The following is a 24802-nucleotide window of genomic DNA, read 5'->3' as shown; positions in this document are numbered from 1 at the left end:
ATAGGATTAGGGTTAGGTTTAAAATCAATTAATTAATTAATTATGGGGAAAAATACAATTAAATAAATCCCACAATTAAAAGAATAAAATAAGCATGTGGGAAGGGGAGGAAATTTTAGAAAATTCCATGTAGGAATAGCAAGGAATTTATTTGGTATTTACTTGGAGAGAATATATTCACAACTGAGGAAATAAAAGTGAATATTTCATAAACAAGGAAATAAAATAAATTAAATCTCCAAGTATGAAAATAATGGTGGGGGCCGAAAATTTCCATAAGCAATTGCACAAGAAAATTATTTAAATCCCCAATTAAAAGAATAGGATTTAAATTAGGCAATTTATTTATAGGAAAAAGGCTCCCATAAAATAGGCAACAATTAATTAAATTCCCACAAGGAAAATATTGCATAGGGGGAGTGTGATATGGAAGAAAAGTAGGAGAAAAATATTCACATCCCCAATTAATTAGACATAGGAATTTATTTGAATAAAAAGGGATTCCACAAATTGGGAAACAAATAAAATATCCTCCAAAATTTAGTGGAGGGGCCGAAAATTGCTAACCAAGGAATGTCCCAACTCTCTATTTATTTTAGGTCAAGAAATAAATTATAACATGATTTAATTGGATTAAATTCAAAGAAAGAGAGTCAATAAAGCACCAATTAAATCAAATGAAAATAATTCTTTCTCCTATAGGAGATTTTCGAAAACTCCCAAGGAAAATAAAAATGGAGTTCGAATTCCATGTAGTATCATTTAGGGGTCATTTGGTTTGGATTTAATTTGGATAAGTATCCCAAAACAATTAATTAAATCCAAGAAATAAAATACTATTTCAATAATTAGGAAGGGCCGAAAATTCCAATGAATTGGCTCGAAAAATATAAATGCATGATCCTATTAATTATTTCCCCACATTGGAAAATATAAAACATCAAGCTCATCATTCCACATTAACCACGAAAATTTATTTCACGCAAAACACTTAATCACATAGAAACGAAAGTTTCATAATTCCAAGAATCCAAAATTCGAATAACATATAAGAAGAGTCACAAAAATTTGGGATGTTACATCCTTCCCCTCTAAAGAGAAATTTCATCCCGAAATTTGATCGTCTCACAAAAATAACTCGGGAAACTTTTCTTTCATTTTATCTTCTAACTCCCACGTGGCTTCCTAGGGACCATGGTGCTTCCACAACACCTTCACGGACGCTATCGATTTGTTTCGTAACTCTTGTACCTTCCGATCTAGAATTGCCTCGGGCCTTTCCTCGTAGCTCATGTCGGGGTTAAGACCACTTCCTCTTGATGAATTACATGTTTGGGGTCGAACACGTATTTGCGCAACTGCGACACATGGAACACGTTGTGCACGTTCCCAAAGCTGGGAGGTAACGCCAAATGATACGCTACAGGGACTACTTCATCGATAATCTCGTACGGTCCTACGAAACGCGGTTTCAGCTTGCCTTTCACTCCAAACCTCACAACTCCTCTCGTCGGGGACGCTTTCAAGAACACTTTGTCACCGACGTCGAATTTGATTTCCGTTGGATGCACGTCGGCATACGACTTCTGCCTATCTTGAGCTTCCTTGATCCTTGCGCGGATTTGATGCACAATTTCGGTCATCTCCTTTATCGCATCGGGGCCTAACATCTTCCTCTCGCCAACTTCATCCCAAAAAAGTGGGGATTGATACTTCCTTCCATACAAGGCTTCATACGGAGCCATATCGATCGTCGCTTGGTAGCTATTGTTGTAGGCGAATTCAACCAACGGTAGAACAGTTTCCCAACCTTTCCCTCGATCTAGAACAACGGCTCGCAGCATATCCTCAAGCTTTTGAATCGTCCTCTCTGACTGCCCGTCCTATTGCGGGTGATAAGCGGTGATGAAATTCAGTTGCGTGCCCAATTCGCGCTGCAAACTAATCCAAAACTTCGATGTGAACTTCGTATCGCGGTCGGACACAATAGTCTTTGGCACTCCATGCAAACGCACAATCTCATTCACGTAGAGCCTAGCTAACTTGTCCGCGCCATAAGTAATCTTAATCGGTAAGAAGTGCGCGCTCTTTGTAAGTCGATCAATGGTCACCCAAATCGCAGTGTTGCCCTTCTGTGACTTTGGCAAACCCGTCACGAAATCCATAGCTAGATGCTCCCACTTCCATTCTAGAATTTCAAGCGGTTGTAACTTCCCATATGGCCGTTGGTGTAAGGCCTTCACTTGTTGGCATGCTAGACATCGTTCCACATATGACGCTACGTCCCCTTTCATTCCATTCCACCAAAACTGTTGCTTCAAATCTCGATACATCTTTGTGCTTCCACTTACGCAAGATTAAACTATACTAATTTAAATCGCGAGTATGATCGCTTGTCGTTGCATGAAAATATCTATTAGCATCGGTTCTTCTTGTCTCGCACCTTGACTTAAGCGTTTGCCTAAACTCTCATATTCTCGTACGTTTCATTGCTCGGAAAAGCAATTGTTAAATTTTCAACTTAGAACTACGATTCACGCGGTCAACTAGGCTTATATTTTAGGCACTCTAAGTTCACAACACAATTCATCATCTCATAGATCATCATCTACTTCAATTTACGTAATTCATACCTCAAGATAAACACACCACATTTTCACATCCCATAGCAAAACACTTTCGAACTTCACATTATATTCAAAACTTTTGAAATAATTTTCTTTACACTTTCACACTTTCCTAAAAATTTTCCACATCTCACTTTTAAAAATAAAAGTTTTGACTCAAACTAAAACGTACTTTCACATCAACTTTCATCATCCGTATAAAACACTCCATAGAATAACGCATCATACTTCGCACCTAATAACATACATAACATCACACTTCCACACTATCACAATATTGTTTTCACCCATAATACACGCGTTTAAATCATCATGCTCACATTCATTATATGTATGTCATCATATCATTTATTCTCGAGTTTCAACATGAAAATAACATCACATCATCACGTAATTACATGCTCATGCATTCTTTTGCCCAAAACATCCTCATCATATCGTGAATTTTATACATCGTTCACACATTTCATCAACAACTTAAAACATACCTCACTTTCCTTGGTTGAGCGTGATGCTTTGGATGTTGAGCCTTCGTGACACTTCTAGTCAATAAGGGTTCACTAAGTTAGACTCAAAGTAAAAGAAGACTCTCGGACCAGACCAAAAGAACAAAGCTCTGATACCACTCTGTCACGACCGCCCATACCAGGGGTATCACAAACGCGGCGATCGTGACCGACATGCATGGACAACAGTTTAAAAGAACAACTTAAGACTTAAAGAAAGAAAACAACTTGGTTTAAAGAAGTTTAAGGTCTTTTTTTTTTTTGAAAAGACGTATAGAAACATACTTTTAGAAAAGGCACCGGAAAATTTGACTCAAGAGATACAACTATATATAAAAAACTAAGGTAAAACGAATATTTGACTTAAATCTCGGAAAAACGCCATTTTCAGAAAGACAACGTAAACACTCGTTTAAACCTAACACCACCATACATGTTCAAACACAACACGAAAAGATTAAGGTCTTAAGACATAATTTAAAACATAACAGCGGATAAATAAGGTTCAGGGAGAGTCAAGGTTCACGCCTATGTATGACGACACAACGTATCCTAGTGTCTTTAGCCAGCTCAACATCCACCGCAACATCCCGCTCAACCTGCACATAAGAAAAATAATATGCAGGGCTGAGTACTTGTTGTACTCAATGGGCTCATGCCGAAAACATTTTAATAGGTTATGTCATCCATACCAGTGATCTCGAGTTTTATATAGTAAGAAATATCACGAGAACACAAAAAAATCCAAGTCTGGCCAGACAATTTATCTCCTCATTTTCCACATCAATCAATCAATCACATCCTCTTACCATATTGCGACGAAAGTGTGGCCACACTATTCGCCCACGAGACCGGCCGACTAGCAAGGACGGCTCACGATCCCCTCTGTGTACACAGCCTGATAGGGTTTGCGGCCCTACTCAGACCCGAATTCGTTTATCGTAGCCCTATAGCCTAATGGAGCGAACTCACAAACTAGGCATCAAGCACAATCTCAACATAGCCCTATAGCCTAACGGAGCAAGCTCAAACGAACTAGGCATCAGGCAAAAATCTCAACATCAAAACAATCACGGCATGACATAACACTTTAAACCACCCTTATAACACCACATCATATTTTCGGAAAAATAAAGAGGTTTGAAAAGAAAGCCCACCTCGATCGCTTAGCAAATTCACAACCCAACTTATAGCAACTCACGTTCCTCGAGTTCACGAGTACACAACACCCTTGTCAATGACAACACAAGTCACCCTTCCACATCAACATTTTACTATGCAAGTCCTATCGTTTTCTCTCTCATTGTTTTTCTCACATTCCCCAACCCAACATACGTCAAAAGGGTGTAAAGACACACGTAACACATTCCAACTTATCACAAGTGATTTCAACATTTAAACACGTTCCTTGGACATACATGCATCATATAATACTTTGAAACTTGAAACTAGGTGTCATTTTAACAAGGCAGAAAACTGGCAGAACTGCGCGACCGTTTTTTAAAAATCACTATAAATTCACCCGACCTCATATGAAGCTAAATTTTGGTCACAATACAGAGGGCACATTAAAGTTCATCCATGAAGATTTTCACACCGAAATCACGTCATTTAGTCAGTCATATCACATATTAAACTCTCTGGTCGGAACATACAATTTCTGACAGCACTGCGCAGTTCATTTGAAAAATTTACCATAAATTCATCCAATTCCCAAAAAGGCTTAAAATTTAACACGACTCATAAGACACTTCAAATTTTCATCTAGTTCAAGAATCACATCAATCAGAGGTCATTTGGTCAGTCAAACAGAAAACGAAACATTCTTGGCGAGAACACGAGTTTTCTTTCAGATTTGCACAGTCAACTTCAAAAATTTATTAAAAATTCATTTTAAGATAAAAAGTGCTGAAATTCACACGAGACACAGGTAACACCTTGAAGTTTACTCAGTAAAACTTTCATATCAAAATTCGGCCGTTTGATAGGTCTATTACTCATCAGAAGCTACTGGTCGAACATCACAGATAACAGATACACAATTTCTAAATTAGGGTTTCCTTCTCAATCATCCAAACACCAATTCTCATGCTTATAACACACAATCATGCTTGATAAGACTCTCTTAATCATGTTTGCACGTAAACTTACATCATTCACCAAAGATTCCAATCAAACTTCACACAATTCAATTGAAACACATATTTATCAAGGTTTTCAAGCAAACTCACTTTTCCCCCCGATTAAACTTGCGATCTACGATTCCTACACCCACTACATGCATGTAGGATTCAAGAACATGGTTCAAATGAAAAGAATGAGGAAAAGTGAAGCCAATATACCTTCTTTGACAAAACGAATCGGTAGAACCAAGAAACGAGGTGATTCGTCGGAGATTCTTGAAAATAAACTTCAATGGATGCAAGAAACAATGGTGGAAGAAGTTTTTTGGAGAGCATGTGGAGAGGGAGGAGGGAGGCAGAAAATTGAGGGAGTTTAGGTGTTTTTATAGGATTAGGGTTAGGTTTAAAATCAATTAATTAATTAATTGTGGGAAAAAATACAATTAAATAAATCCCACAATTAAAAGAATAAAATAAGCATGTGGGAAGGGGAGGAAATTTTAGAAAATTCCATGTAGGAATAGCAAGGAATTTATTTGGTATTTACTTGGAGAGAATATATTCACAACTTAGGAAATAAAAGTGAATATTTCATAAACAAGGGAACAAAATAAATTAAATCTCCAAGTATGAAAATAATGGTGGGGGCCGAAAATTTCCATAAGGAATTGCACAAGGAAATTATTTAAATCCCCAATTAAAAGAATAGGATTTAAATTAGGCAATTTATTTATAGGAAAAAGGCTCCCATAAAATTGACAACAATTAATTAAATTCCCACAAGGAAAATATTGCATAGGGGGCATGTGATATGGAAGAAAAGTAGGAGAAAAATATTCGCATCCCCAATTAATTAGACATAGGAATTTATTTGAATAAAAAGGGATTCCACAAATTAGGAAACAAATAAAATATCCTCCAAAATTTAGTGGAGGGGCCGAAAATTGCTAACCAAGGAATGTCCCAACTCTCTATTTATTTTAGCTGAAGAAATAAATTATAACATGATTTAATTGGATTAAATTCAAAGTAAGAGAGTCAATAAAGCACCAATTAAATCAAATGAAAATAATTCTTTCTCCTGTAGGAGATTTTCGAAAACTCCCAAGGAAAATAAAAATGGAGTTCGAATTCCATGTAGTATCATTTAGGGGTCATTTGGTTTGGATTTAATTTGGATAAGTATCCCAAAACAATTAATTAAATCCAAGAAATAAAATACTATTTCAATAATTAGGAAGGGCCGAAAATTCCAATGAATTGGCTCGAAAAATATAAATGCATGATCCTATTAATTATTTCCCCACATTGGAAAATATAAAACATCAAGCTCATCATTCCACATTAACCACGAAAATTTATTTCACGCAAAACACTTAATCACATAGAAACGAGAGTTTCATAATTCCAAGAATCCAAAATTCGAATAACATATAAGAAGAGTCACAAAAATTTGGGATGTTACATTGAGTGAAGTGGGAGGGGGAGGGAAAAGGTGCAGTCTGTGACTGTAAGTCTTATAGTTTTCTTTTTAGGTCTTGTCTGTGTGTTACGTATTGCATGAGCTAGTGGATACAATAAGGCAGAAATATTCCCTTAGTGAGAGCGATTGAAGATAGGATACACGTCAACTTTGATGCCCTCTTCCTTAATAAACTAAAAGCGGTTTGGATGAAGTGAGGACGATAGAGGATACCTTAGATAACCTAGCTATGCAGCCTTACTATAAAGTGAGTTATAAGCCTAAACACTTTGAGCTAACTTGTAAAAAATGGGCAGCCACTTGATGCTTAGGGAGTAGAGTATAAAGGAGAAAAAATGGGTTAAGGAGGAATAAGCTGGACGAAGTCCAGGAAAATGTGGTATAAGCTGGACGAAGTCCAGGGAAAAAAGGAGGTATAAGCTGGACGAAGTCCAGGAAAAGGAGGTATGAGCTGGATGAAGTCCAGGAGAAAAAAAAAAGGGAGGTATAAGCTGGACGAAGTCCAGGGGGAAAATAAAAGAAGAGAAAAAGGAGCTTAATTATCTAAGGGCAGGAAGTAAAAATTACCTGACCTAGGAAATATTTGCCTTACCCAGAAAAGAGGGGAGATAATAAAAAGGGGAAACTCTCATAACCCAACGCATCAGTGGTGTAACTTTAACCTTGGAGCGTTTTTGGTCCTAACATCCCTGGTGAGGAATGAGTGATCGAGCGAACCTAACCGCTAGGGAATCCATAGGTTTCTTGACAAACTGACGAACCGTTGGGGTTGACGAAGGAAGAAGGAGGATTTGGAGACTGGAGACGATCGGAGAAGACTTAAGCTTGTGGGGACAGTCGCCTAAAAGTTGAAGCTAGTGCATGATTATGTGTTGTGTTTTGTGTTCTTTGTGTGTTATTTTCTTTTCTGAGTCTGTTAGTTTTCTAGGTCTAGGTTTTTGTTTTTGTTAAATCTTGTTTGTAGGATCGTTCTTGGGAACCGTGCATTGAAATTCGCCTTATATCATTTTCTTGTCTTTTATACTTGAGGACAAGCATGGTTTAAGTGTGAGCAGTTTGATAAGGCTAATTTCATGCATAGGTCTAGGGCCTTAATTTGTGAAATTTCTGGGTCTAACACGCGTTTTAAGTCAGGTGTGTGAAGATTTTCGCCAGGTCCAGCAAAGAAGGGAGACAGTTGCGTGGACCTAGGAAGAAGGCGAAAGAGTGGACATTATGCGGAAAATTGCTCGATGGAGGAAGCCTAGGAGTTGAAGGGTAGAATAGAGATTTCTACGAAGACTCTAGAAGGTTATGTCCGCGTCTATAAAAGAGAGAAGCATGCACGCTGGAGGGATCTTCTCGGTTGGAGACCTCGCCAACAGCTTGTAGCTTAGTTCACTTTTCTTCACACACTTGGGTTCTTTCGTGGGAAATTCAGGGCATACTTGGGGTTCACTTCTAGCTTACACACTTTTCGATCTGGTGGCAACACCGTCCTACTTGAGGGCGAAGAAACAATTTATTTTCTGTTTACGTTTCTGCTGAATTCGCCGAGCTTCGCTGTTCGAGGCTCGGACCTCTTTGATTTCTGGATATTCTCTGTGTTTATGCAAGTTTCGTTTTAGTTTAAGCCGACTGTGTTGATCTTTGTGTGTCGATTATGATTACTTGAATTCTGAGTTGGATTGTTGGAGTTGGTTGTTTTCTAGATTATCGCAGGTTTGTGGTTGGATCTGGGAGAATGGAGTCTGTTTGTGGATGAATCGGGTTCTTAACTTGTTGATGTTGTAGGGTTGTCTGTGATTGTTGGGATCTGGAGTTGATTTGAGTAGATCTGTGAGAATCGGAGCTATGGAGTTGATTGTGCTGGGTGTTGAGTTCGGATGTGTTGGATCCGGAGTGGATTAAGCATTCGACGTGAATCTGAGTCGTGTTAGTTTAATTTTATGCCTAGCTTACGTGTTTTCGTTTCATTTCGTTCAGTTTATGTAGATCTGATGTACTTCCGATTTGTAGCGAGTTTCCGGCGTCCCGATTTCTATATTCTGTTCGAATCTAGGAGTATGCTCTGTTTTCTTCATTTACGTTTCTGAGTTAGATAGGAAATTGCATGAGTTTGTTAGTTGCAGCTTTTACCGTACTTACCTTATTTGAATGGCCTGGTCCCCACTTTTTAATTCTTCCTGCCTAGTCTTATTTAGTTAACCATTTACACGGTCTAGCGAGCTATTGTTTCTTTCGGTGTTGATGTCTGATTTTACAAGTATTCTGTTTCTTAGGTCTAGCATTTAAATTCCGTGCCTAGGTCTAGTGGTAGTTGTTATAAACCTCAACCCTTTGTGTGGCAGCAGCCGCTTGTTTCCAGAGTCTCTAAACACTACTCACGAATCCATCTTCGTGGGATCGACCCCACTTCCCTATACTAATTTAATAGTAATTTGGGTTGAGGGATTAATTTTTGAAGGAGAGTCGAGCGTGTCCAACGACAACAACACTCTGTGTTCCTTGGGTTCCTGGACCTAGTGATCCAGTGGTTTAAGAAGCGCGGTGTCTTGACCGAGCACTTGTATTAGTGTTCCCTGTAAGCACACGATCCGATTCAGCTCACATCTCTCACTTCACCATCTCAGTCACGGTACATCGAACCTTGCTATAATTAGCAAAGTTGGGTCGTGACAGTTGGTCGTTTCAACAGTGGAATTGACGCCACCATCTTAGAAGCTCCTTCACACCTCGCTTTCTAGTTTGATTAAATGGTTTCAACAGAGAAATTGACGACTCCGCCATTGGTGGCTTAGATGTTTAGATCCATGTTGTTTACATGATTTCCAGTAGTTTAGATGTTGAGATCTAGTTGTTCACGTGCTCGATTTCTGAGATCTGATAGTTTAGGTGATGCATGCAAGATTAATCTGTGTTTATTTTGCTTTCTGCTTGACCGAGGAGAGTAGATCTGGTAGTTCTAGCTTTAATTTTGCATTTACGTCTCGTTTTGAAGCATGCTCTGTTTTGTTTCGTCAATGGTGTTCAATGCTCTGTTTTAGCTTAGCTACATAAAGAAGATGAAGTGGGAAGTTGGTTAAAGAATCAAATCTGCTTTTTGCTTTTCATAGCTTTCTACCAGCCCCAGCCAGTTTAGGAAAAATGGTCCCCACTTGCTTTTGCAGCTTTGTTTGCCTATTTTAGGAAAGTCTTTAGCTTGGTTAGTAAGTTTCAATTGTTTTCTTGAGTTGCTTTCATGTTTGATTAAAATGATCAAAAATATTTTTGTGTTCTATTTTCCCTTCGTACTTCTTCAGTCTCCTAGGTCAGTTAGATAGAGTCCAGTTTAATTCCGCCAGGTCAAGTATATTAGAGTCTTAACCCATTCAATGAATGCGTGGCAGCAGCCGACCCAGTTTCCAATTGTGTCGTAGAAACAATCTCGAGTAGGTCCCTACTCTCTGTGGTTCGACCCCGCTCTTGCCGCTTATACTTCGTAATATTTGTTGCATTAGTGGAAAAATTATAAATCTTGTTGAAATGAGGGATACATGCATGCGACACACGTGCAAGACCTCTCTCTTCAGTGTGTTTAACTTGGACAGGGCTAAAATATTCCTACTTTGTTAACATTTATGATACTATGTAAATAAGTTAGCATTATTAAGAATATTTTATTTACAACATTAAAGAGTATATAGTGAATTTTTTTTTTCTATTTATAATTTTTTTATTTTTCATAAAAAACGATATTATATGTTATTGTTATACATATTTTTATCTCTTTCATAAAATCAATAAATTTAAATTATGGGTGTACGTATATTTCATGTAGCTATATATACCATGATATAACAATTTATTAGAATATGATACTTGGGTTTAATTTTGTTTTAAGCAGTATAAAATTTGTCGTTATTGAAAATACTATACAGTATACAATTATGTACTCCCTTATCCTTTAATAATGTTTTATTTTGTCATTTTCTTTTAATAATATCTTATTTTGTCATTTTTTACGTCCACTAATAACGTTTCATTTGTTTTTTTATTACTTTGATAATGGACTCCACGTTCCACTAACTTTATCTCACTCATATTTTATTATAAAATTAATATATAAAAGTATGATTCACTTTTCATTAATTTATTTCATTCACTTTTCATTGTACTTCTTAAAACTTGTGTCAATTTAAATAGAGTCTATTATTCTTAGACGGGGAAGTACTTATTTTGGTAATGTAATTTCTTAGTATAACACATTGATTTGTTGTTTATGGTAATGTAATTTCTTAATATAACACATTGATTTGTTGTCTTATAACTATATACGTACGAAATTAGACTATATTGTTTTACGATAAAACTCATATTGTAAAATTATTAATATGTAAATAGACTGTGCGTCGCACGAGTGTAAAACTAGTTCATAGTAAAAGTGAATCAGGCCTCCTAATGGAGGACGCACTATAATGGTAAATTGAGACTCCTAATGGCGGATGAAAAGAGTATATAAATTCCTATTGATTATGCATCACCGATATCTCAAAATTATACAAATTAATATGCAAAAAATATATTAACACGGTTTTATAATGCAAAAATATGTTGTAATTCAATTTAATTAAAGTAAATATACAAAATAGAAATAATCTAGTAGAATATTTAAAAATTGAATTTCAATTTCATGGTAAATTTCTAATATAGTAATTCAAAATAAAATTACAAAATAAAATAGAAATTCAATACGCAAAAAGAACGATAATTTATTAAAATACTATGACAAAAAAATACAAATATATATGCTCCTTAATTTTTACCTACATTCTTATCTTCTCTTCCCATATTAAACTAGTCAAACTTTCTATGGTTTGTACTTTGAGGAAGGTGAATTACATATTTGAACTTTCTTTAATCTAAAAACATAATAATAATATATAATTATGAATTGATCTATTATTTCTTTATTTATAACGACAAACTTAATTTTGGTTTGTCCATTATTATATTATATATCCCATTAATACGGTATTAAAAAATAAATGACATACATTAATTATACTTTTAGGAATTAATTAACTTCCGATATTGAAGTACATAATTGGCAGTTACATAATTTGTTCCATGAATTGGTGATTTCATGATTTTTTAATCATGTATATGAATTAGATGCAAAGCAAAGGTACCCAAAATATCATATTTTAAAATTTTAATAATTATTGAATATTAATGACCAATTGTTACATCATTTATCAATTATAAAATGAACATATGGTTTGCATAAATTTGCCAAAAATTTATAAATAATAAAATTCATACCAAAAACTCATAAATATGCAAAATAAAGAGTAAAACTCGTCTTTTATACATGTATAAATAGATAGATAGAGAAATAGATATGCAGATAGATAGATAGAAAAGTGTAATAATAGATAGATAGATAGATAGAAAAGTGTAATAATAGATAGATAGATAGAGATAGATGGATAGATGGATAGATAAAGGTGTAATAACCGATTACAATTATAATAAACACGTGTTAAATATTAGTATTAAAAATATTAAAAGTGGTGTTATCTTGTCTAGTTTTTTGGTTTAACATTACGTTATCAAGATTTGATTAACAATTACTTAGATGAAATCAAAATTTGATTTTCAGTCATGATAGAGAATAAACTTATAAAATAAACTTTAGAAAGTAGTAGGTATTATAAATAGAGCAGCATTTGTTCTCAACTAGAACACACAAAGTTAGTAAAATATTAAAAGTATATTTGTCGTAATGATGAAGGGTTTGTTAGTCGCATTGTGCATGTTAATTATTGTGGCGGCACAGGTTCATGAAACGACGGCCAGGACATGTGACGTTCATGAGCTGCAATCATGTGAACCGTCGTTTGTTAGTGGTGGAAAAGTAAAACCGACAATGGAATGTTGTAGCAAGCTAAAGGAGCAAGGATCATGCTTCTGCACATTCCAGAATGATCCATCATTGAAGCCCTTTATTGAAGATCCAACCAATGCCAAGACGCTTCTCGCCAACTGTGGAGTCCCGCTTCCTATTTGTCCCTAGCCTTGATTTTTATCATCTTATTCAAATAAATCTATAAGTACTTCACTTTTTCTTGGAATAATGATGTAAATGGTTGAGAATTTCTTGAAATGAAATCGATATGTTATTCTACTAATTGATGTTTTTTCCTCTTCAATATTGAAAATCATGTTCCAATTTTGAATTTGTGATGTTAATATATATAATCTAAATGTTAGAATACAATCATGTAACTATGTGAATCCAGCACTAAGCTAGGGGAAAATGCCATTCTTAATTGTATAACGAAAAAATAAATTCTAATTAGTTAAGAAAGATAGTATATATTGTAGCACGTGGAGTTGAATGACATTCTTCTATATTAATATAACTTTTGAAGCTCGACCGGATCATTGTCTTCGAGAGGAAAGACGTAATGCGGCATTTGATATGAGTACATATTAATAACATTTATACCATATATACTTCATATCAATATTAATGCTCAACCCATGGGCTAACCCGCAACCCACCCGGGCCAGCCCGCATAACCCGCCGACCCGAACGTGTCTCCCTGTGTAGCTTGATTCTGCATTTGGGTTGCGATTTTGTGGCCCTAATCCTATGATTTTACCAGGTTATTCGGGTCGATCGGTGGATATCGAGCTAGATCGACATCCCTAGTCCCAATAGGCCATATAATAACAATTACCACCCTAGTCAGGGGGTGGTAATTTCAATAATTTTAATGGTAATCGTCTCCTGATAAGGCTCGTTTCATGCATGTGTTTCGTGATAAAATTATACCAAATTATGTAATCTAACGTGCAAATGTGAGCCAGGTGTGTGTGAAAGTCCGCCATACCTAAAGAACGAACGGATCAATTGGGAAGACAAATGGATCAAGGAAAAGGAGTTACTTTGCTGCGCAAACGGCTCAAGTCAGATCATATGGCATGCGGCAGGATCACCCGATTGGGAGATGGAGCAAAACACAAGAAAGATCCCCAAAAGCAAGGGAAAGAGCGAATTTTCAGAGGATAGTTTCCCTAGGGATCAAGACTTCACGCCTTCCTATAAATGGAAATAGAGAAGGAGGAAGGAGGCAGCACTCAACAGACTTCAGCTCTCTCCTAGGGCTGAAATGGGAGCTCCCATCACTCCAAACTCCTGATTCCCGTTACACGCATTTGGTTCCTAGTTTTAGTTTAGTTTGACAATGGTTTGGTGTTGGTTTTCTTGCATTCTTATCATTTGGTTCAGCAATTCCGTTCCGAGAAGGGACGATGAAATAATCTCTGTTCTTAGCTTTTGTATCATTCTGGTTTACGTTTATGGTGTAGCACAACTCTGAATGTTTTTTGCGAAGTGAATCTGATGTTATGATTTCAGTTACCTTTGATTGCTCTATTCCATGCATGAGTTTTCTGATCTACTTTGATTTCTGATGCATCTCTTAGCTAGTTGATTTTGCCACCGTTTGATCTGTTGGATCGGAATTGTAATTTGTGATTTCTGCTTGGTTGCAAAGAAATCGTGGATGGAATGAGCTAGGATGTTTAGATTTGGACTTTTGCAGCATGGTAGGGTAGATCAGAGTGTGTTTACGTTGATTGAAAGATGTGATCGTGTCTGATTTAATCTGATGATCGATTTATGATTTCTGCATGATCATGAGTTAATCAGTTTAGTCTACGTGTTAGTAGTCGTCTTTTTCCGCTTTAATTTAGAATCATGCTTTAGTTTTGGAGTTTCATTTCTTTATGCGAAGTTGTTACGATGGAATTTTCTACAAATTTGAGCTACTCTGTTTTTTTATTTAGTTGTATGAGGAAGATGAGTTCATTAGTAAAGTTTTGCTTTATCGTGCATTTGCAGAGCTCTGACACAGAGTCACTTTTATTCTGTTTGGCTAATGCAGGAAACCGTCGTACAAGTTCCTTAGTTAGACTGAGTTGATCAGTTCAGTTTAGTTAGTCTCGCAGTTTGTCATAACCCTTATTAATCTCAACTTAACCCACTTTTAAAGTGTGGCAGCAGCCATCCCAAACTTGTCCTCAACAATGTAGAACACATCCTCTATGTGGGATTCGATCCTTACTTCCCTTTACTATGTAATAGTATTGTGGGTTAAGGTTTTGAAAGCCTTCGAGTTTCTCCATTCGCGCACTCAACAAAGCCAAAGTAGGTTGAAACACATCAAGTTGATCAGCTAGGTTGTCCACTAGATCCGCTTAAGGGACACGCGCTAGTGACATAAGATATTGTCCGCTGGATCCGTTCAATATTCCGACTTGACCAATTTGCAATTACCAGCTCACGTTTAGGTTTTAAATGAACAATTAATAATGAAGAAAATATCCAAAAAGAACGAGAACAAGAAGTTAAAATGAATGCTTTTCATCTCCATCCTAACCTCTCATATTCTGACAACAATTTTCTCCAACCTCCAGCATGATTAAACGTGAGCAAAGGAATAGTAGTAGAACCACCACTCAAGAAAGAGGAGAAGTACGAGCATGGGATCTTGAAGATTTTGGAAGCATTAGTGGATTACAGAAAAGCCAACGACACGAAGATTGGATTCGTTGAAGCAAGGTTGAACAATCTTTGGGGCAGGGATAAACACCATTGCCTCCACTATCTCGATTATCAAAACTCAGATGTATCAAGTCCAAAAGAAGGCAGAGGAGGCCAAGGCAGCTGCACGGCTCGTTGATATCAACAAGAAGTGGGTTGCCAAGAAGCCAAAGGATGAAGCCAGTGCTAGGATTTGAATCCCCTTGCAAAGCGGAAGACTTGTACAAAACAAATAAATCAGACGTAGGATCAATTTGACGGATTATGGAATTAATCTATTCACATGTTAATACAGGAGTGCATGCTAGAACGCAAATAATTCGTGCTTAAAGAAAATAAATCCTAAAACATGAATTCTACAGTTTAGAGTTACCGATTTGATTCTCCAAAGAATCGTCGATTGCTCGCGCCTTCTCCACGTGATGATCTAGACCACAGATCTTCTAATCTGTTCCCGAACTTAAGTTATGACCTTTGGGTGGGCAAAACTTGTCAAAACCGAAAGGACTAGAGTAGAAAGAAGAAAAAAATCACTCTCACAAAAGGAGAGAAATTCGAAATTCTCTTACTAGAGATTTTCGAAAATAATGAATCATTAATTCTAATGTCTTCTGTCTAGTCTCCTTTATATAGAGTTATGATGGGTCAGATTTGGATGTAGGCCACACCCAATTAGCTTTTATCTAATTAAATTAAACCCAATTTAATTTAAACACAAATTGGAATATTATTATCAGACACAACAGTAATAATATTGATCTACCCATCTAAATTTGAAATTACAAGTAATCTGGGTTTCCTTGTTTAAATAATTATTTCCCGTGCTTAAGATATAAACATCCATTAATTAATTGAAGTATGCTATGGACTTAATTAATCAACGTCTCATTTATTCCAAAAGTGGACTCTGTAAGAAACACTTGTTTGTTATTCATGGAATAATTAAATTCCAACTGGCTAGTTTTCCAAAAAATAAAACCTTGTTCGAGCTCCTCTTGAGGACATTATCAAACCAGACTTACCAGGCACGTGATTAAACATATTAGCAATCCTAGCACCGCTAGATATTAATTACCACTACCTAAGGTATCATGATTATTGGGTTGTGAAAAACCCGCCCCATTTGATAAGTCAAAGTAATGCATAATCAATAACGTGTGTTGATTAAGATATACTTGTTTATCAAAACCTCGTCTTTCAGTAGATAGTATAAAGACATGTCTTGCTATTAGATCCGTTCATTAAGACTTAGAAATAATCGGTCTGGCATTGCAACTTTTAGTGATAGGTAGCCAAAGACTATCTAGGTTATGAAATTCTTCTTTCTCTTTTGCAAAGCACTGCATAGAACTGACTGTTGTTACCTTAAAGTGGATGACGCCTACAACCAGTCTACTAATCAAAAGACTTAGGCTTTGCTTGCTTCTTATGCATTTAAATATTTGTAAAATATCTTATAAATGCGCAAGCAATCATTACTTTAATAATAATATTGATTTTATTCGTGCGAAACTGCTCGAATAATACTGAATCGGGCTAAAAGTGGATTGTATAGTTTTTGTATACAAGCAAGATTCTATTCGTGCTCGAAACATGCTTTTCATATACCAAACCTAACAGCCAGCCCCTCGGGGACAAAAACTGGGTACTGTGTGAATCCCAGCGGACCGCTGGACACGCCGTAGTGGGTTGCTGGAAAAGATGTAGTAGCGGCGCCCGATTCCAAACAGCCTGTACAGCACAATGGGCTTGTTTTCCCTTTTCAGCCCAAAAAGAAGTTTAAGCTTGAAGAACAATTTAAGCACTTCTTAAATATGTTTTTTAAAGTTCATACTAACCTTCTTCTTATTGATACTTTGCACGAAATCCCTAGGTACGTGATAGGGCTCGTTTCAAGCATGATTTAGTGGTAGTTGTTACACTAATTAGGGCACTAATATTGGAAAAAAATGGTCATTTAAGTGTGCAAGAGCTGAGAAACATCGGAGCGGATAAGTGTTAGGGCGTCTTGATCAATTCGGAAAAGAAGCAGAAAAATTGCCCAGAATTGAGAGCAAACTGATCAGGCGAAGACAGACTGAGCAACTAAACCTGGCAGCTGTGCGAATTGATCAAAAGGAGCCAACAACATGAAGATATGAGAGGATGAGTCAGATGAGAGAGAGGGAGAGAGAAGGGACGCCCTTTTTAGCAAGGGCATTAACGCCAAATCAGGAGGATCTTGCCCTAGGAATTGGTGCCCAAGCCGTCCTATAAATAGGGAAGGAAAGGAAGAAGAAAGGAGGACGAAACCAACACTCATCCCACATTCTCTCATACTTACACTGCAAGTTAGCATGGAGCAATGAGGATAGGAACAACGGAGTCAAAGTTCTATCACCGCATCCCTCACTTCTTTCTTGTCTAGGAAGAAGGGAGCTGAATCTTAGAAGAAACTTTTGTTTGTTTGTGTTTTTCTTAAATCCCGATGGGTTGCAAGTTGTTTTTGTCGTTCAATCTTTGAATCTGAAGTTAGATTGTTGGAATTGAGCTGGAGTTGTTGAAGTTTGTTTATGAAATGGAAATTTTGACGGGAGTTGGTTTAGATCTAATGTTTTCTGAGTTGGAGTTTGTTTTGTTTGAGTTTGATTCTGTTCAATCTGTGCTGGTAGTTTATATTTGTGTTCAATGTTTATATCTACCCGATTTTTGTTTGTTTACGTTTGGATCTGAGTTTGAGATGCCAGTTGCATGGTGCCGAAGTAGTTTTCTATTTATCTGTTTTCTTTTCGCTTGAATTGCATGGATCTAGTTCAGATTTGTTTTATTTCCTGTTTTGCGCTAGATGCTCTGTTCAGATCTGTCGTAGTTGCTTAGCTAATTTACTTTTGGGTGATTGAGGAAGAAGAAGGTCGTAGTTCATTAGCATAACCGTCTCTGTCACTTTTTCCGTTATTTCAGCTTTACTGTAGTTTGTCGTTATTTATAGTGGTCCCGCCTATTTTTGCAGAAATACCTTTAATTTGTTTTATGCATGTTTAGTTAGTTGATCCGTTAGAATTTGTGACTTGGTCAGTTCAGACCAGTAGACTAAACTTAACCCACTGTTAAAGCGTGACAGCAGCCAAAGTTCACAAAACGTCCCAAACACAACTCAACATGGCTCTGTCTCTGTGGGATTCGACATTTACTTCCTTTTACTAGTTCATAGTATTGTGTGTTAAGGTCTTGAAAGTCCGAGTTCCTCAGTTTGCGCACCCAACGACGAGTTAGTAGCTTACTTGATCTGTTGACTGTTGTTACTTGATCAAGTAACATGAACCTTATTGCCTTTATCTGTGCTTTAGCCGAGACTTAAACTAGAGAGAATCGCTTAAATTCGAGCTTTCAGTACGCAAAACTGTTTAGGGAGGCAGTGATGAGGAAATAAAAGCTAAATAAGGCCGGCCTTAAGTTACCTCTCCACTACAGCAATATTATTCAGAAGTAGAGGTTGTGAAACAGAGAGATCCCGACCAATTCATCATTAGGTGTTCTATTGGAGATGGCAAGGTGGATAAAGCTCTTTGCGACGTGGGGGCTAACATAAACAACATGCTTTTGAAGTACTATGAAAAGATGAAAATCAGGCAACTCAAGTCAACCAATGTGATCTTAAGGATAGCCGATAATACTGCAACAAAGGCTATAGGAGTGATCGAAGATATATTGGTAAGGGTTGATGATTTTATTTTCCCTGCTAATTTCGTCGTTCTTGATATGAAAGTAGATAAGCAAGTACCTCTAATCTTAGTGATGCATTTTTTATTAGCACTATAAATACTTGCAAGTATATAGATTAGGAATAGTATAGCTAAAGGTTAGTACTGGATATCGATCACGGGGAAAAAAACACAGACCGTGTCTAAGACTTTCTATATCCATTAATTAATTTGTAGTCCGCTATGGACTTTAAATTAATCAATATCTTTTATTTCCAAGAGTTTGTCTAGTACGAGAAGTATATTAAAATATACTTTGCCTTTTCTATTATTCTTAGATAAAATCCAAACCGGCCCAGTTTCCAAACAAACGAACTTTTCTCGAACACCACTTGGGGATATAGTCATACCGCACAGGCACATGATTCAATGTAATAATAAAACTGACACAATACTAGTTATCAATTACTACTGCCCAAGACATCAGGAATATTGGGTTACGAAAAAACTCGCACCTATTGATAAGTCAAAAGCAGCGTATGATTAAATAACGTGTGCCCTATATTATTACAAAGATTAAGAAATATTAAATCTCCAAGACATCGTCTTATAGTAGATAGCAATAAAGACGTGTCTATATTTTAGATCCTTTCAATGTTATACCACACCAGTGTTACTAGTCATTCTCAAGGTAAAGACGACTTTCGGATGGACACTGTAACCTTTCGCGATAGGTAGCCAAAGCCTATCTCGGTTGTGAAAAAGTTTTACTTCTACAAGGTTCCGACTAGGTCACTTACTGTGATGACCTGTTCCATGACCCAGCCTTCAATGTAGAAGACTTAGACTGATTTTACTTTCCGGCATTTTAGTTATATAATTAAATATATAATTAAAGATGGTCACCGCATAAGGAAAACATTTATTATTCTCATTAAATGAGGAGAGTTTGCAATATACAAGCAATTTATCAAATTCATAATAAACTCGAAAAATGCTTTTTGGTATATTTGTTCCTACAATCTCCCACTTATACTCAAAACATGCTTTCGAGTACACTACTGTCAATTTTTTCTTTAATTTTTCCCACTTATAGAGAAAGCAGGTTTGAGTCTTTAATGCACTTAACACCTATGCCTTCTATATGACTATTAAACGTACCACCCGATAGGGCTTTTGTGAAAGGATCAGCAAGGTTGTTTTCTGTTGCAATATTGACTACTTGTATGTCTCCTCTCTGTACAATCTCCCGAATGATATGATACTTCCTTTCTATGTGTTTGCTTGCTTTATGGGATCGTGGTTCCTTCGAGTTCGCAACAGCTCCAGATTTATCACAATAAACCGTCATACTCTTTGGCAAACTCTGAATCACGCCCAACTCCTTGAGAAAGTTCTTGAGCCATACAACTTCTTTTGCAGCTTCAGAAGCAGCTACATATACAGCTTCCACGGTTAAGTCAGCAATGCATTTATGTTTTGCACTCTTCCATATAATGGCTCCACCTCCCAAGGTGAACACATAACCAGAAGTAGACTTCCTCGACTCACGATCAGATTGAAAATCTAAATCCGTGTACCCCATAGGACATAGATCAGATGCCTTGTAAACTAGAACAAACTCTTTAGTCCTTTTCAGGTACTTGAGTATAATTTTTTACTGTAGTCCAATGTCCTTGGCCAGAGTTCGACTGATACCTAGCCACCATGCCTTCGGCAAAGCATATATCTGGTTGCGTACACAACATAGCATACATGAGACTTCCAACTGCCGAGGCATATGGAACCTTTTTCATGTCCCATATCTTTGTGGGTGTCTTAGGACACGTCTCCTTGGATAGATGAATTCCATGTCTGAAGGGTACAAACCCTTTCTTGGAATTTTCCATGCTTAAGCGTTGTAGTACGGTATCGATGTAGGACTCTTGGGATAAGCACAACATTCTTTTCTTGCGATTTCTAATCACTTTGATTCCTAGAATATGTCTCGCATCTCCCAAGTCCTTCATCTCAAACTGGGTAGACAACCAGTCTCTTACGGATGACAACATCTTGTTGTTGTTTCCAATCAATAAGATATCATCCACATAAAGCACCAAGAACACCACATTTGCACCTTCAACTTTCTTATACACGCAGCTCTCTTTTGGGCACTGATCAAAACCAAAAGATTTGACAGTTTTATCAAAGCACATGTTCCATGCTCTAGATGCTTGCTTGAGTCCATAATTGGATCTCTTAAGCTTCCAGACCATGTGCTTTTTTCCCTTAACCTCATAGCCCTCGGGTTGTTTCATGTAAATAGTTTCTTCAAGATTGCCATGTAAGAATACAGTCTTGACATCCATTTGCCATACTTCCCAGTCCATGTAGGCTGCGATGGATAGGAGTATTCGAATTGATTTAAGCATAGCGACAGGTGAGAAAGTCTCATCATAGTCGATGCCATCTCTTTGGGTATAACCCTTTGCCACTAATCTAGCTTTAAATAATTTTACCTTTCCATTGGGACCTCGTTTACATTTGAATACCCATTTATTCCCAATGGCAATGAATCCTTCGTGTAGGTTTTCAAGGTCGTAAACGTCCTTATCCTCCATTGATTGTAGTTCGGAATCCATCGCCTCAATCCAGTTGAGGCCATCTAAATCATTTACTGCTTCTTTGTAGTTCCAGGGATCAGGTTCTAGATGACCGGAAACGGAGTCTGAAGACTCTCCCAGACCAATCCACCTTTCAGGTTCTTTTGAAACACTCCCACTACGACGAGGCTCAATGATCACAGGAGTAGAAGTTGTAACACTTGGTGCAATATTTTCTTGTGGAGTTTCCTTATGTGTAATTAGAACGTTATCATCTCCCATTTCATCAAGAGTGATTACACTTCTGGGTTTCTGATTCTTTATATATTCCACTTCCAAGAACTTTGCATTTGTGCTCACAGACACTTTGTTGTGTTGAGGACTATAGAATTCATACCCTTTTGTTCCTTTGGCATGTCCCACAAACAAGCATACCTCAGTACGAGGATCCAACTTACTTGGATCTTAACTAGCACATGTGCTGGACAACCCCATATCTTGAGATGTTCTAGGTTGGACTTACGTCCAATCCATAACTCATGAGGTGTCTTAGGTGCTGACTTTGTAGGTAAGTTATTTTGGGTATAACACGTTGTTTCTAGCGCAAAGCCCCAAAGGAATTTTGGCAACTGCATAACACATCATTGATCGAACCATTTCAAGAAATGTTCGATTTCTCCTTTCTGCAACCCTATTTTGTTGAGGTGTACCAGGAGCAGTCAATTGGGATTCAATCCCAGCTTATGTCAAGTAGCCCAAAAACTAACACTAAGGTATTCGCCTCCTCGATCGGATCGTAAGGCTTTTATAGTCTCACTATGACACGTCTCAGCAAATGCATTGAACTCTTTGTATTTCTCAAAGGATTCTGATTTGCGTTGCATCAAATAGACTTGGGCTAATCTCGAATAATCATCAATAAAGGTGATGAAATATACATAGCCACCCCTAGCTTGAATTTGGAATGGACCATACACGTCTGAGTGAATGAGATCTAGTACCTTCTTGGCTCTATTTCCTTTTATCTTAAAAGATCTTTTGGTCATCTTGCCTTCCAAGCAGGATTCGCAAGTCGGAAAAGGTTCTAAATTTAGTCCCTCAATTGAGTCAAGGCTCGCCAACTTTTGGATCCTTCTCGGATTGGTATGCCCAAGCCTTAGATGCCACAAGTACATATCATTCACGTTGTGTGGAGAAGTTTTTCTCTTGCGACAAACTGATTTGTTATTCGACTCAACGAGATGATGCGTAGAGCGTATAGTATACAAGTTATTTTCCATGATACCTTGACAGATAAAATAATCATCTCTCTTTATAATTCAAGCATCATGAAAAGAAACAGAATATCCGTCAAAAACAAGTTTAGAAACCGAAACCAGGTTTCTTCTAAACGAAGGTATCAATAAAACATTGTTCAATACTAAAACTCTACTACTAGAGAAGCGAATATAAACAACTCCCACTGCAATCGCTCCCACTCTAGTAGCATCCCCCAGATGGACAGTGATCTTTCCTTCACTTAGTTTCCTTGTTTCCTGCAATAGAGCAGGATCGAAACACACATGATCAGTGGCTCCCATATCTACTAACCATTGATGGGTAGAAACAGTTGCTAAGTGAGTTTCAAGAACATGAGCATGGTGTATACCTGAACCATTTGGACCTTTACCCTTTTTGGGGCAATCAGGCTTCCAATGTCCCTTTTCACCACACTTGAAACACTTGCTAGTTTTTCTTGCCCATCTTTGCCTTCAACCCTTTGGTGACTTGCTCTGCCTTGCCATCCTTTCTTGGTCTAGTGACCTTGAAACCGGAGGCGCGGTCAACCAATATAGCTTGCTTAGCTTGAGCATAAATGCTTTCAGCGTTCTGAAGCTCAGTTAGAAGTTCAGCCAAGTTGAGGTCTTGCTTAGTGATCTCATAGTTGACTTTGAACTGCTGAAAGCTTGCTGGAAGACTGTGGAGTATTATGTCCACTTGGGAATCCACATCTATTGATCCTCCCAAGACCTCAATTTGATTGAGGTGGCGTATCATTTCAAGGACATGGTCCCTGACTGGTGTGTCCTCCTTCATAGTCTTATTCATGAGACTCCTGATTGCAAAAGATCTAGCAGATCGACTCTGAGTTCCAAAGAGGGATTGAAGGTTCTCCATGATTTCATAAGCAAATTGATAGGAATGATGCTGATGTTGAAGCACATTTGACATAGAAGCCAAAATGTAGCACTTCGCCATCTCATTTCCTTTCATACATTTCTTATACACGGCCTTCTCTTCCTCTGAAGCGTTATCAGTGGGTTTAGCAGGACAATCGGTATCCAGCACAAACTTATAATCATCAGCTATGAGAACAATATCCAAATTACGTTTCCAGTCTACATAATTTGGCCCTTCGAGTTTGTTTTCTTTCAAGATCACAGATAATGGATTGAGCGACATAATTGATACTAACTAAGAAAATAAAAGGTATCCATCACACAACCATACATGATGAAAGAATGTAAAACCATAAAACATTCGAGAATCACATATGCTATTAAAACGCTAAATAAACAAGTACCAAAAGATGTCATGGATTATTTAGATTTTAAAAAAGTTTTTCTTGGCCACAATACCAATAGATAGTCCAGAGACCATAAGAATGGCATGGCAGCCTAATATTGCCTAACCTAGTACCATAATTCTAGTCCTCAAGAATCTTATCTTGCTTTGAATACTCCTCTAAAGAAAGTTCGCACGCCACTCAACAAGATTCTAAGACCATGCTTAACATCTTTTAAACAATGCTCACTTTTTGATAATATTGCTCCCACTGGACACGATATTACTTCAGAAATAAGCCTTTCATTTAAAAGAACCATTTTAGTTATTCAAATATTGCGAAAACTATAAATACTAATGACAACATGACTCCTCTAAAGAAAGGTCAAAATGGTATCTAATTTATTTCACATTTGAATACCATTTATGGAGACCATATACAACATGATTGTTCGTAATTATCGCTTAGTCATTTTAAGTAAATATGGTTTTCATTTAATTATCATGTAAGCAAATAATTATTTAACTCACATAAGATATAAATCACATAGGCAAATAATTTTGCACACTTTGTCACATCACGCATAATCAAATATATCATTTGATTTTAAACCACTAATTGTCTAAAACCAAATAATTAAAATAAATCACATTTTATCCTTTCCATGAACCATGGTGCTCC

The 24802-nt window shown here is 37.0% G+C and overlaps 1 protein-coding gene across 1 annotated transcript; it reads right to left on the bottom strand.

Annotated features, from left to right (window-relative positions):
* Window positions 1-23301: 23301 nt before the first annotated feature.
* On the bottom strand, window positions 23302-24018 carry LOC121770502. Its single transcript, XM_042167221.1, has one exon. It carries the CDS (start codon window positions 24016-24018, stop codon window positions 23302-23304), a length of 717 nt encoding a protein of 238 aa, XP_042023155.1.
* Window positions 24019-24802: the final 784 nt, after the last annotated feature.

The sequence above is a fragment of the Salvia splendens genome, chromosome 16 (genome assembly GCF_004379255.2).
Source record: "Salvia splendens isolate huo1 chromosome 16, SspV2, whole genome shotgun sequence".
Lineage (NCBI taxonomy): Eukaryota > Viridiplantae > Streptophyta > Magnoliopsida > Lamiales > Lamiaceae > Salvia > Salvia splendens.
This window is presented reverse-complemented; position numbering and strand designations above follow the sequence as displayed.

Excerpts from the sequence above, each read along its gene's own strand:
- LOC121770502 (XM_042167221.1), bottom strand. The coding sequence starts at position 24,018 with ATGTCGCTCAATCCATTATCTGTGATCTTGAAAGAAAACAAACTCGAA.